The sequence below is a fragment of the Impatiens glandulifera genome, chromosome 1 (assembly GCF_907164915.1).
Source record: "Impatiens glandulifera chromosome 1, dImpGla2.1, whole genome shotgun sequence".
NCBI classification, from domain to species: domain Eukaryota; kingdom Viridiplantae; phylum Streptophyta; class Magnoliopsida; order Ericales; family Balsaminaceae; genus Impatiens; species Impatiens glandulifera.
Window position 1 is genome coordinate 27,684,861 of NC_061862.1, and position 11,287 is coordinate 27,696,147.

Here is an 11,287-nt window from a genome sequence, read left to right on the forward strand (position 1 = left end):
AATCCTGAATTCGCCTCTTAAGGAATAAATTTTTTGATGAACAATGCAATTAAACTTAATCGATTTGTTCAATTATAACTAGAAGCTTTAATGACTTACATTATTATTGAATTGATATTAACATTTTTCCTAAGAAAACTCAAAAGTCTTTTTGAGATGAGTGATTAACATTATTATTAAATTGATATTAACATTTCCTAAGAAAATTCAAAAGTCTTTTTGAGATGAGTGATTAGTCTTACGAACATTGAAGATATTTTAGCCTTTAATAAATAAAAAACTAAGTTCATTTAAAAAAAAATGAATATTGGAAAGACCTTGATCATAGAGTATTTGATCACTCTTTATGAATTAATTCTGAAAATTGCATCATATATATAATAATATAATGCACAATCAAGCAAGCAAATATCTAATTATATCAAAAAAAAGCTTCAGAGTTCAGAATCAAAATAATCATTGGTAGTAGTAATAGGAGACAACATTAACTGGAAAGAGATGGAGAAATTAAAGAAAGATTAACAACAACAGCCATTCAATTCCATATTCCCAAACAAGCTAGGATCACTCGAGAAGGCGATAAATAGTGATCTCTTGCTGTTTAAAATAACGTCGATCCTCTTCATCCACAAGAACGAGATTGAGATAGTACTTCACGCTGAATTTGTTGTTTGTATTACGATAAGTTGGTGTCAACTCATATGGACTAAGAAACAGCCTAACTGGAATTGACTCTCCTAAGAATAAACAATAATCTTATTAAGAATATAATATGTTTATATGTATAGCCTCAACAAGAAATAGAGAATGAAGAAACCATACCTCTTACTGGGGCACCATCCATCAACTCATATTTTGCAAGGGTTTCTGTCTCGACATATGTATTGGAACCAGCTCCGGTGGATTCACGCCGCCTAATCTCAAGTTCCATGTTTTTAATCTTGATTCTCACCAGAAGGAAGTATATTTTCCCAACTATAACATCTTTCAAATCATACCTGAGAAAGACTAGTACTGCACTTTAGTAGGATCCTCTATGTGTTTTAATTCATCAAATATTTTGATTCTGTTTTCAATAAATAGAGATTTTAGAATTTATGTGATGTGGCTGCAATATTCCAATTGCATATGGTTCAAGTGGAGTTGGATTTTGCCAAGTTTCTTGCTAGAAATCTTGATTTATGTCTTACTTGGATTTCTAGGTTATCCAACAATGCAACTTATTTGGTTTCTCATAGTAATATTTGTATGATTGTTTAGGCCGTTCAAAATCAAATATTCTAACCATTTGACTTACTTGCTTTTGTTATACTCGAATTCAATGTGTAGACAATCTTCAATTCCAACTTCCATCTACGTAACACACAAATTAATATTAACTCATTGCAAGAACAAGAACCAAAACACTTGAACCATGTTATTGAAATGTTGAACTGCAAAGAACAGATTAAACTAGAAAGGTACCACTTACTACATTAAGCTGGAAAACAAATTATCTGTTAGTTTAGACCCAAAAAAATAGCCTGTGAGATGTCAAAATCTGACCTTTATGCTGTTATTCAATGATGGGCGTGGAGTGAAGTTCCGAACCTGGTAAACATGAAAAACAACCTTATATATCAGAAATGACCAACTACAGAACATGTGAATTTCTCAGTTTTTATCAAATTTTAAGCCTTATTTGTTATTATTATAAGTCTCTGACTGAGTATTACCGCAAATTCTTGGTACTCCACAATATTGCCAATGAAGTTACGACTAAGGGTCACTCTCAAAATGTACCTGAACACAAAAACAACAAGAAAAACATTAAAAGAGAAACAGAAAACCCACATCAAACAAGAAATCAACAGTTAAAAAAAGAGAAAAAAGTATACCACACCTAAGCCGCACATTGACTCCATTGTAGGATTCATATGGCATCTCAACAGATGAAAATTCAAATGGATATGTCTTTTTTTCATATATTTCACCAGGAACATCAAGTTCACGGACTGTATAAAAGAAGAAAGACAATAGATAAACGCATTCAGGTGTAGCCTTCTCCCAGCATGGTCAGCAGCATAGATAATCAGATATATATACTACTTGTGTGTTTGTTTTATAGGAAAAAGAAAAATAAGTCAATTACTGCAAAAGGGAAGCATTTTAAACCCCAGAACTGAAAGACACTACATATCGACATCCCAATCTGTAAACTTACTATAAATGATGTATCAAGTAAGTACATTAAACACATATGGAACAGAAATTTCTTTTGAACAAAAAGCACACTCACCTAAAGAAGTGAAATCATAGAAGTTCCCTCGGTCAAAGTACAACTCTGCAATCAAGATATACAACACTACTTAATAAACCAAAATGAAACCAAACCCAACAATTCAATGAGAAATACGGTTGCAATTTTTTTCAAAGCATTTGTCATCATCATCAATGAGAATGAGCATGATATTGTTCAGAAATGAGAAATCAATGGTAGTTATGTGACTATATTTTTACTTTCTCTTGGGGGTAGTTATTTTAAAATCTAAATCATCTTTGTCTTACATCATTAGCATGTTGAAGAACCTACTGAAAATGCTAATAAAAGAAGGACCGGAAGAAAATAGTAAGTCAGATTCAATCTCCTTGTTGAACAAGCAAGCAAGCTGACTGACCTATCTGACCAAGGAGCTCAATTTTCACGCCAAGATGTTCAACCTTCTTCCCTCTATGTGGATCAATCACAACCTGCAATCAAAGGTAATAATAGTCTATACCAAGTTCTTCCATAGAGATGCTTCATGAAGGATAGATAATTCTCGTTACCTCTCCCGAAATATTTTCTTGATTTTGGAAAACACAAACCATAGTTGTTTGACCATTTCCCTTTTTCCATGGAATCTGAGAGTACATTAAGATGGAAAGAAACAAAGACAACCATAAATGAGACAAAAGCATGTCTCACAGTTGATTAATCTGAAAGCTTTTCAATCAGCTTAAAACCAAACCATGTGTCTTACAATCTACCCTTTACACGATCTGCTTAAAGATGTAAAATTCTAATGAAATTACCTCTAAATTTGGTATATTATAATTACAAGATGAAATATACCTGCTTGCGAGATCTTGCATCAGAAATGGAGATTGAAATAGTACACGGTGCCTTGAAAGCTCCAATTATAAAATCCTGAACAGAAATGGAAAACCCATCATTATCGTTTATCAAACACCAGTCAGAGAAGATCTCATGTGATCAACTCACATATTATACGCATGCGATCGTGTATGAGAAAAGAGCGTACCATTTTGTGAGACCTCTGAATAATACAGTGTCATAAAAGGATATGGAAACGATGGATGTGCGACAATTGCAAGAGGGAATCGAATCGATGAAGACAGAGAGTAGTTTCCGTCGATCGGCGGCTGAAGAACGGTCAGTCAAATACCAGGAATCCGAATATCCGATGATGGATTCTACCGCAAACTCCGGCCTAATATATATATCACGGTACCACCTGCCGGTCCTATGTATGTAGTTTCAACTTCTATATATGTTTTAGCTGGCAGTGTTTCTAATTCTTTTCTTTTCTTTTAATAACCATAATTTTGAATATTTAAAAATTAACAAAAATATTCTTATTTTTTTATATACATAAATAAATATTAATCTATAATTTCATTCTTTCCAATAATAGCCACAGCATATCTTGTGGTAGACACAAAAAATAATGATAATAACAAAATTCAGAAAACTAAACAAGAAGATTAATAATTTCATGTCACAACTACAAAAGAAATGATTTGGAATTTTTTAGATGATTTTTTCAAGAGTTGGACAATAAATCCTTCCATTGATTCAAGTGTGATAAATAAAATTAAGAAGAAAAGTGAATACTGGAAATGGTTCAATTACTTTCGGATTACATTAAAATCATTGGATGGAACAAACGAGTCTGCAAAAGTCTTGAGTAATCATTCATAATCATGCTTACGATATGAAACTAAAGAAAAAACCAAGTAAAGTTAATCGGCGTCCATTTCTTCAAGTGCGGCCTTGGCAGCATCCTTTGCTTCTTCCAACAGCTCTTCCGGAACCTAGAAGTTACGAAAGAAAATGTTATCGTTAGATCAAATGACTTGTTTAAAACCATCTCCTAATTGTATTATATGTATTATTACCTTCTCATGTCTGCGGTTTGATTCATCACAGACCCAACTCATTTCCAATTCGAAGGCTTTGTCTTTCGCCTCATCATGCACCTTATAGATACTGCAGAAAAACAAAAGAAGACCATATAATGGGGGTATTCCTTCATAATCCTAGCTAGGTCCAAATGAAAAACATCGGATTATCCTAAAACTGTAGTATTAGCCATAGTCATCAAGCAATCAAGCTTAATGTTACCAATGCTCCTAACCTAAGAGCATTGGATCATTGTTAAAGAATGATTATTTATGAATATAATGGGGATATTTTTATAAACTTTGTACAAATGTTCATTTGTGTCTATGAAATCTGAAAAATAAATTAATAAATGCAACAGTCTTTGGTTCCAAACATAAAAGTGGTGAAGAGCTTTGGAAGGAGATTCAACAATAACAAAACAAAATGGCCAACACAATTAAAAATGGGGAAATCGACACTTGAAAAATGATTATTGGCTAACTGATACGTTGCATGAAAGTGAATAAAAGTGTTTAGTTTGATTTCTTTGAGAAATATAACTAGTAATAATTTCAATTTCATGTGCGCATAGCATTTGTTTCTTTTCTTTACTTAATAAAAACAAAAATGAAACAAAATGAGTTATCATTTGTTGAGTAATGATGGGAAGCTTAAGCAAGGGAACACACTTACATCTTTGCAATCTCAATTATTGCTTCACGACAGGTCATCTCTGAATGCTTCAGCTTTTCTATTTCTCTGCTTGTCCAACCGATATAGATAAAGTCAACATCATGTAAAAATGTCAATTAAGGAATAGTAACGAAACTAAATTTAGCATTTGAACTTTTCTCAAGTTTAACATAGGTTTTACCACCTTCATCAGTAACATTACTTGATATTTATGGAAGATTAAAATAAGGCATTGGATTGACTTACGTTTTGGCAGCTTGCTTTCCTTTCCCAATCGCAGCACCAAAGTACCTCTATAAAGATTTATATGCATAAACTTAATGAATAAAGTACAGATGTAAACGGTAAGATTAGAAATACTTAGCCTGAACAAAGTTAAACTCACATATGACACGCCAGATGGTTCCACCATGTATAGTTGAGGTCCGTCTCTATCATAACCTCCAAGAATGACACCGCATCCAAAAGGTCTGTCATCAACAAAGAACATGTTCAATGTGCAAATTCATCGTTTCCAAAAGGTAAAAGAGGAAAAAAAATAAGAAAAGAAAAGAAGAAACATGATATTCATACCTAAGCCACCAGTACAAAGTGCACAGATGCACATAACTAGCAACACGATCAGCAAGCTCTTTGATAGGAATTGGCTCCCCATAGGTACTGCATATACAAAATATGGATTCTCAACAATTCTTGAATAGAAATCAAAGATCAAACTTGCCAAATTATTCTCAACGCCCTATGAAGAAAATAAATATGGATCTTTGACATAGTGGTACATGTCCAAATAAGCATGCAAAATTCACCAACAAGTACAGATAGTTTATAGAACCAATGAAGGGGATTATGTGAAGACCTGAATTTCACTTATAAGGTTGTGTTGTGATTGTGGATAATGATAAACCCATTTTGACTTTCCACATTTTTAAGTAACTTTGTATTAACTCAGTCAGAAGAAACAAAAGTATAGGAACTGGAAATAAAAACTGATGACTCAAAGTCTTAACAGATACACAATGCTGTAAATATTTGGACTAAACAAATCCTGCAGCTCTTATATAACAAGATGACTAGCCTTTTCATCTTATCCAAAAGGTCTTGCAGCTTTATTAGAAAAAACATGCTGCTCTAGTCAAATGACTACTATAAGAAATTTAAGCATCACAATCATCATGGTTCCTAAACCTTCACAGAACAAACCTTTCATAATTTGCTGCTTCAGACTTTGCTCTAGCAACTATCTGCCTCCCATCTGCTGCTAATCCAGCTACAGCCTGCAAAACATAGAAATGTGCACAAGTGAAAATTAGAAATCTGACAAGGAAATAGAAATAGGATAAATAGTCAGACAATGGAAGAAGTGCAGGAAGAGGGCTAAAAGGGAAGAAACTATACACAAAAATTCAATACAAGAGAGTATGCAAATCATTCACTTTCAAATTCTTCTATACTTCCACAATATGCAGTCTAGATAAAGCTTATCACTGCATCAAGTAACAAAACTAGACATATCATGCTCAAAACACATACCGTGGATGGCATCACCTAAAGATATCTTATGGATACTATGTTCATTGCTCCATTAAATTTTCTCAATTACTTAAAAGTACTAAGATTGAAATTTGTAACCAGTTTTCTTAACCCATTAATCAATAAAAACTATTCTTGCTAAAAGAAAAGAAAAAAGGTAATAGTTTTAAGAGATTATCGGATTATTTGACCAATTTGAAATATTTCCATCTGAACACTCCACACTAGCTACTACCAAAGCATTGGCTAGTTAAAAATAAAGAAAGTATAAGATCTACAATAATGAGAAGCACCAATAGAGAACTATCAAGAGATCATAACAAAAAACATACTCATGATTAGTTAAAACAGAATAGTCAGTATTTGCACCTATTGCAATCTCTTTCTCAAAAATTGGCATACGATTGAACTTAAGTCTCTCACATGAGAGAACAATGATGAACCACAGGGTCTACAGCCTCTCTGAAAGGCCCTCCCCTTAAACAGATCAAGAAATCTAGATTGGAATTAACTAATGAACAATGTAATCTGAAGTATATGCTTTCTTAACCGTGCACATAACAGAAATACAGAAGTAATGATAAAGCCTACAAAACTCTTCTAACCCAAAAAAAATGGTCATGAGAACAACAAAATCAGCATCAACACCCAAATTATGGATAATCCACCTTCAGAGGAAGAAGTAGATATAGAAGATCAAAGAGAAATGGCTTAACTTTAAACCAAGGAGACAAATATATTTGAAGTACAGTCGTGAATTCGATAAACAAACTTGCGAGGAAACAAAAAATGAAAAGTAGCAGTTGTCTACCATGCCAGAATGACGATGAACAGAGTGAATTCTTCTGTTGGATCCAGGCAACATCATCTTGGATGCAATCAGTTTCTCCACAGCCTAAAAATTAATCTCAAAATGTTATACATCAGTAAGAAAAGAAAACCTAGGATGCTGTGAACAAAGAGCGTACCATTACGATTCCGTCCTTGCATTTTAAACCGATGACAGTCCTATAAACATAGGGAAATAAAAAATAGGTTAGCAATCACTGATTTGGTAGCAGAGATTCATTCAATTGCGCATCAAAGAGAAAGAAAGAAGGAGAGAATACCCGCTGTTATCGACGGCTTTGGCGGCGTACTCGATCTGGAAAACGCGGCCATCGGGAGAGAAGGTAGTGACAGAAAGATCGTAACCAGTTCCTATGCTGCTCATCCTATCACTCTTTTCTTTTCTTTCTCTCTCTCTATCTCAGTGATTTCGTTCAGCTTTGTTCGTTGTTCCTCTTGTTCTTCTTCAGCAATCCCGCGATTGAGAAAACAAGGTTGAAGAAGTGAGCAAATGCAACAATGAGGCTCGGACCTTTCTTAACTCACAAGACAGGAGGAAAGAGGAGACCGTTTTGATGGATCTGGGTCGGGTTTTTTCTCTTCCGGATTTCTACCACAACCCTTAATTGGTTTTTTATTTCTTTAAATTCACCCATTATTATTATTTTTAAAATATTTTAAATATCAAATTATTTCATTTATCAATTAAAATTTAAGAGAAATGATTTGTCTCTATCTTCTTATATTTTTTATTTTGATATTAAGTCATTCTTTCTCATTTTCTTTACACTCATCAAAATTAAAATACCTTATTTTATATTTTAATAAATTTTAAATAAAAAATATTTTAATAATTTCTTATAAAACAAATCTTCTTTCGCAATTATTATTAACATGAAATCAGTTAAGTCTGATCCTACAAAAAAAAATTTAAAAGAATTTATACAAAAATAAATTTTTAATCAATCACATCACTCATTTAGTTAGACCAAATATTAAAATATTTTTATTTTAAATTATTATTGTTTATTTTATTTATATATATCAATATTTTTTAAAAAAATTTCAAAAAAAATAATCAGTTTCTCAAAATCATTAACCATCAATGTTTTTTTTATCCCTCTAACTTATTCAAATAACATTTTTTATCCTTCGAAAAAATTCAAATTGAAAAAAAGAAAGCTTTTAAATGGGCCTAATAATTTAGAAAACAATTTGGATCATTGTTGATTCATATTTCAAACTAATATTATTTCATATAAAAATTACATAATAATTAAGATAATCTTTTACTACATTTTTTGAAATATCACACCATCTAAAGCTTCTTTGCTCAAAGTATTTACAAATTGGTTTTTTTAACCAATACACTCCAAAGAAAAAATGCAAGACAAAAAAGGGATCAATCGAAATAGGAGAGATCCCCAAAACAATGAAAATTAAAAAGATATTAATTAAAGAATCGAAAGGAACACTATAAATTAACTTGAAGGAACCTTCTTTAGTGCAAAAGATGCATCATTTTGTGGTTTCCTCAATGGAGTGGTTGTCCCTTTTGGAATGACAAGGTTTTCCAATGTATTTACAGCATCTATCATAGATGGTCTTTTCTTAGGGTCTACATTAAGGCATTTCAACACCAGCCCAACTATAACTTTTACATCCTTTTTCGAGTATTGCCCTCCCAATCCCGTGTCCATTATTCTGAATACTCGTCTCTCATCACCTAAAAACCGAATTGCCCAATCCACCAATGTTTCTTCAGGCCCTCCCCCATTGTCATCCCCATTTGCCCGTCTTCCTGAGAGAAGCTCTAGTAACACAACTCCATAACTGTATACATCACTCTTTGGGGACAGATGACCTATATAGTAAATGATCAGAAAGTTCAAATCTTAGCACAAATCCAAAGAGACAGCCAAACATAGTTTTGGTGTTTGGAATTGAAATGTCAACTTTATATCTACTTGTACAGGATTGTGCTATCTTAAATACCCAATTGCTGCTGCCTTTACTCTGACAGTTAATTCTGTATAAAATCATAGTTTTTCATTCAAATATATCTAATCCCCATTACCCCTTTAACCCTAATCCTATCACAAAACAAGTATATACATAATTGTCTACAAATTAAATAGACAATAGCATCTGAGTAGAAATGAATTAACCATAACATTTGAAATAAGACAAACTACATGCATTGTTTGATCAGTTCAAAAAAATAAGAAAATAACATCAAATAGGATAAGAAAATATGTAACAAACCTGTTGCTACATATTCTGGAGCAGCATAAACTTGTGTTCCAACAATCCTTGTGGACACATGTGTATTATCTCCTGTTGGACCATCTCTTGCCAAGCCAAGGTCTGAAAGTTTCGCATTAAAATCCTATGACAGATTAAACAATGTATAAGATTACAGAATTCAATGGCATATCATTTATTTATACTCTAGCAACATACCGAGTCGAGTAGAATGTTAGCAGCCTTCATGTCACGAAAGATTACATTCGCATCTAAACTATGTAAGAAGGATAACCCACGTCCAACATCTAGTGCAATACGTTTCCTTGTTGTCCAGGGAATCGGTTCAATACTTTCTACAAACAATATAACTCTACTTAATGAGGCATGTGCATAATATGTATATAAAGGAATTGAAACTTACTTCTAAATAGATGATTCTCCAAACTTCCTCTCATCATAAACTCATAAACTAGAAGTCTATTCTCATATTCGCAGCAATACCCAATGAGCTTGACTAAATTTTCATGGTGCAACTGTCCCAAGTAGTTGATTTCAGTCTGCAATTACACCAAATTAAGATTTCTTGTAAAATTCAAATTCAAGAGTAAGTGAAAGTGAAAGAAAATGGATCATTATATACATACAAGCCATTCCCTGTGACCTTGAAAACTTCCTGCTTTGAGCTTCTTAATGGCTACAACAATACCAGTTCCTGGTTTACTAGGAGCAAGAGTGACTGCATCTATCCATCCTTTAAAAACACATCCAAAACCCCCTTCTCCAATTAAACTGTCTGACCGGAAATTCCTTGTGGCATTCTTAAGATCAGAAAAACTAAATGCTTTAAGGTTATTGGCAATAGATGGGTCACTTTTGGAAGATGCTTCATCATGATGTTTATGATCATTCTTTGACTCTAAATGGAAAACGATCAAATCAAATCAGAAGATGGAAATGCACAAACATGATTGATGATCTTATACAAATACTACTCACCGAATGATAGTTGATTGGAAGATGGGTTGGATGTTGAAGGCTTCCTAGAGCAATTTCCCATGTTAGATAAATCTCTTTTACTTGGACTATGTTTCTTCTTCCAAGCACATTAATAGTAACGAATAATGATGTCGCCATCAAAATCTGTCAACATTTGAATACATAAGGCTTCATTGCGTTGAACAATGGAATGAATGTGGAGAGAGAGAGAGAAGATGAAGTTTTTGCGCGCGTGTATCATTTACTTTTTTTCAGTTTAACGTTATATTTTTCCGAATTAAATGACATAATACGACCAAATTAATACGGTTATATTAAATCCAGAGCTACAATTTTGAACATAACTACAAATTTGACTATTATTTATTATAATTATTAATTATACTCGATTCAAAACTAAAGAATAAAGAAGAAAAGGTTGACATTTTTTAGAGGCAGTTTGATCTAGGATTTTTTTTTTTTTAGTTATTTGAGATTTATATAAAATGAAGTATTACAATATTTTTTATATTTCAAATTTAATTTTAATTGATGATTAAGTGATTTAATAGTTGATATGATAAAATTAAATATATACTTTTTAATTTAAAAATAACCAAAAGAAAAAAATGTCAAAGATCAAACTAGCTATATTATATATATATATCCAATTTTATGTGATTGACCAGGTCAATATTTATAATATTAATAAAAATGTAACATGTAGCTGGTCATAAATCTTATGTCAATTATTTAGACAAATTCTAAATGAAACTATACATAATTTATTTTCCAGTCCTATCATCAATATGCCGCTGACTGAATTTTATATGATTAGTAATATCCCATGTAGTTAAGATTCTCCAT

The 11,287-nt window shown here is 32.3% G+C and overlaps 3 protein-coding genes across 3 annotated transcripts; all 3 read right to left on the reverse strand.

The window, feature by feature from the left end:
* Positions 1-399: 399 nt before the first annotated feature.
* On the reverse strand, positions 400-3,512 carry LOC124919710 (vacuolar protein sorting-associated protein 26A-like). Its single transcript, XM_047460030.1, has 11 exons — positions 3,285-3,512; positions 3,095-3,169; positions 2,809-2,883; positions 2,658-2,730; positions 2,279-2,323; positions 1,883-1,994; positions 1,716-1,782; positions 1,546-1,590; positions 1,298-1,353; positions 823-998; positions 400-737 (listed from the first exon to the last, which is right to left on the reverse strand). The coding sequence occupies exons 1-11, from the start codon at positions 3,285-3,287 to the stop codon at positions 565-567; spliced, it is 900 nt and encodes a 299-aa protein (XP_047315986.1). The 5' UTR covers positions 3,288-3,512; the 3' UTR covers positions 400-564.
* A 260-nt stretch (positions 3,513-3,772) lies between these two features.
* Positions 3,773-7,709, reverse strand: LOC124919780 (proteasome subunit alpha type-3). The gene is made up of 10 exons (XM_047460114.1): positions 7,480-7,709; positions 7,339-7,378; positions 7,182-7,265; positions 6,041-6,114; positions 5,414-5,500; positions 5,226-5,310; positions 5,087-5,133; positions 4,841-4,906; positions 4,162-4,252; positions 3,773-4,077 (listed from the first exon to the last, which is right to left on the reverse strand). The coding sequence occupies exons 1-10, from the start codon at positions 7,581-7,583 to the stop codon at positions 4,006-4,008; spliced, it is 750 nt and encodes a 249-aa protein (XP_047316070.1). The 5' UTR covers positions 7,584-7,709; the 3' UTR covers positions 3,773-4,005.
* Positions 7,710-8,669: 960 nt separating this feature from the next.
* LOC124922285 (probable serine/threonine-protein kinase PBL2) lies at positions 8,670-10,502 on the reverse strand. The gene is made up of 6 exons (XM_047463025.1): positions 10,442-10,502; positions 10,090-10,361; positions 9,867-10,002; positions 9,662-9,798; positions 9,464-9,587; positions 8,670-9,062 (listed from the first exon to the last, which is right to left on the reverse strand). The coding sequence occupies exons 1-6, from the start codon at positions 10,500-10,502 to the stop codon at positions 8,680-8,682; spliced, it is 1,113 nt and encodes a 370-aa protein (XP_047318981.1). The 3' UTR covers positions 8,670-8,679.
* Positions 10,503-11,287: the final 785 nt, after the last annotated feature.

Excerpts from the sequence above, each read along its gene's own strand:
- LOC124919710 (XM_047460030.1), bottom strand. Across the intron at positions 2,324-2,657 it reads TGAGCTCCTTGGTCAGATAG|AGTTGTACTTTGACCGAGGG; the intron begins GTCAGTCAGCTT and ends TCTTGATTGCAG. Across the intron at positions 1,783-1,882 it reads GGAGTCAATGTGCGGCTTAG|GTACATTTTGAGAGTGACCC; the intron begins GTGTGGTATACT and ends TTTTGTGTTCAG.
- LOC124919780 (XM_047460114.1), bottom strand. The coding sequence starts at position 7,583 with ATGAGCAGCATAGGAACTGGTTACGATCTTTCTGTCACTACCTTCTCT. Across the intron at positions 5,134-5,225 it reads AACCATCTGGCGTGTCATAT|AGGTACTTTGGTGCTGCGAT; the intron begins GTGAGTTTAACT and ends AAATCTTTATAG. Across the intron at positions 4,253-4,840 it reads ATAATTGAGATTGCAAAGAT|TATCTATAAGGTGCATGATG; the intron begins GTAAGTGTGTTC and ends GTTTTTCTGCAG.
- LOC124922285 (XM_047463025.1), bottom strand. The coding sequence starts at position 10,502 with ATGGGAAATTGCTCTAGGAAGCCTTCAACATCCAACCCATCTTCCAAT. Across the intron at positions 10,362-10,441 it reads TTCCAATCAACTATCATTCG|AGTCAAAGAATGATCATAAA; the intron begins GTGAGTAGTATT and ends TTTTCCATTTAG. Across the intron at positions 9,799-9,866 it reads GGAGAATCATCTATTTAGAA|AAAGTATTGAACCGATTCCC; the intron begins GTAAGTTTCAAT and ends TATTGTTTGTAG.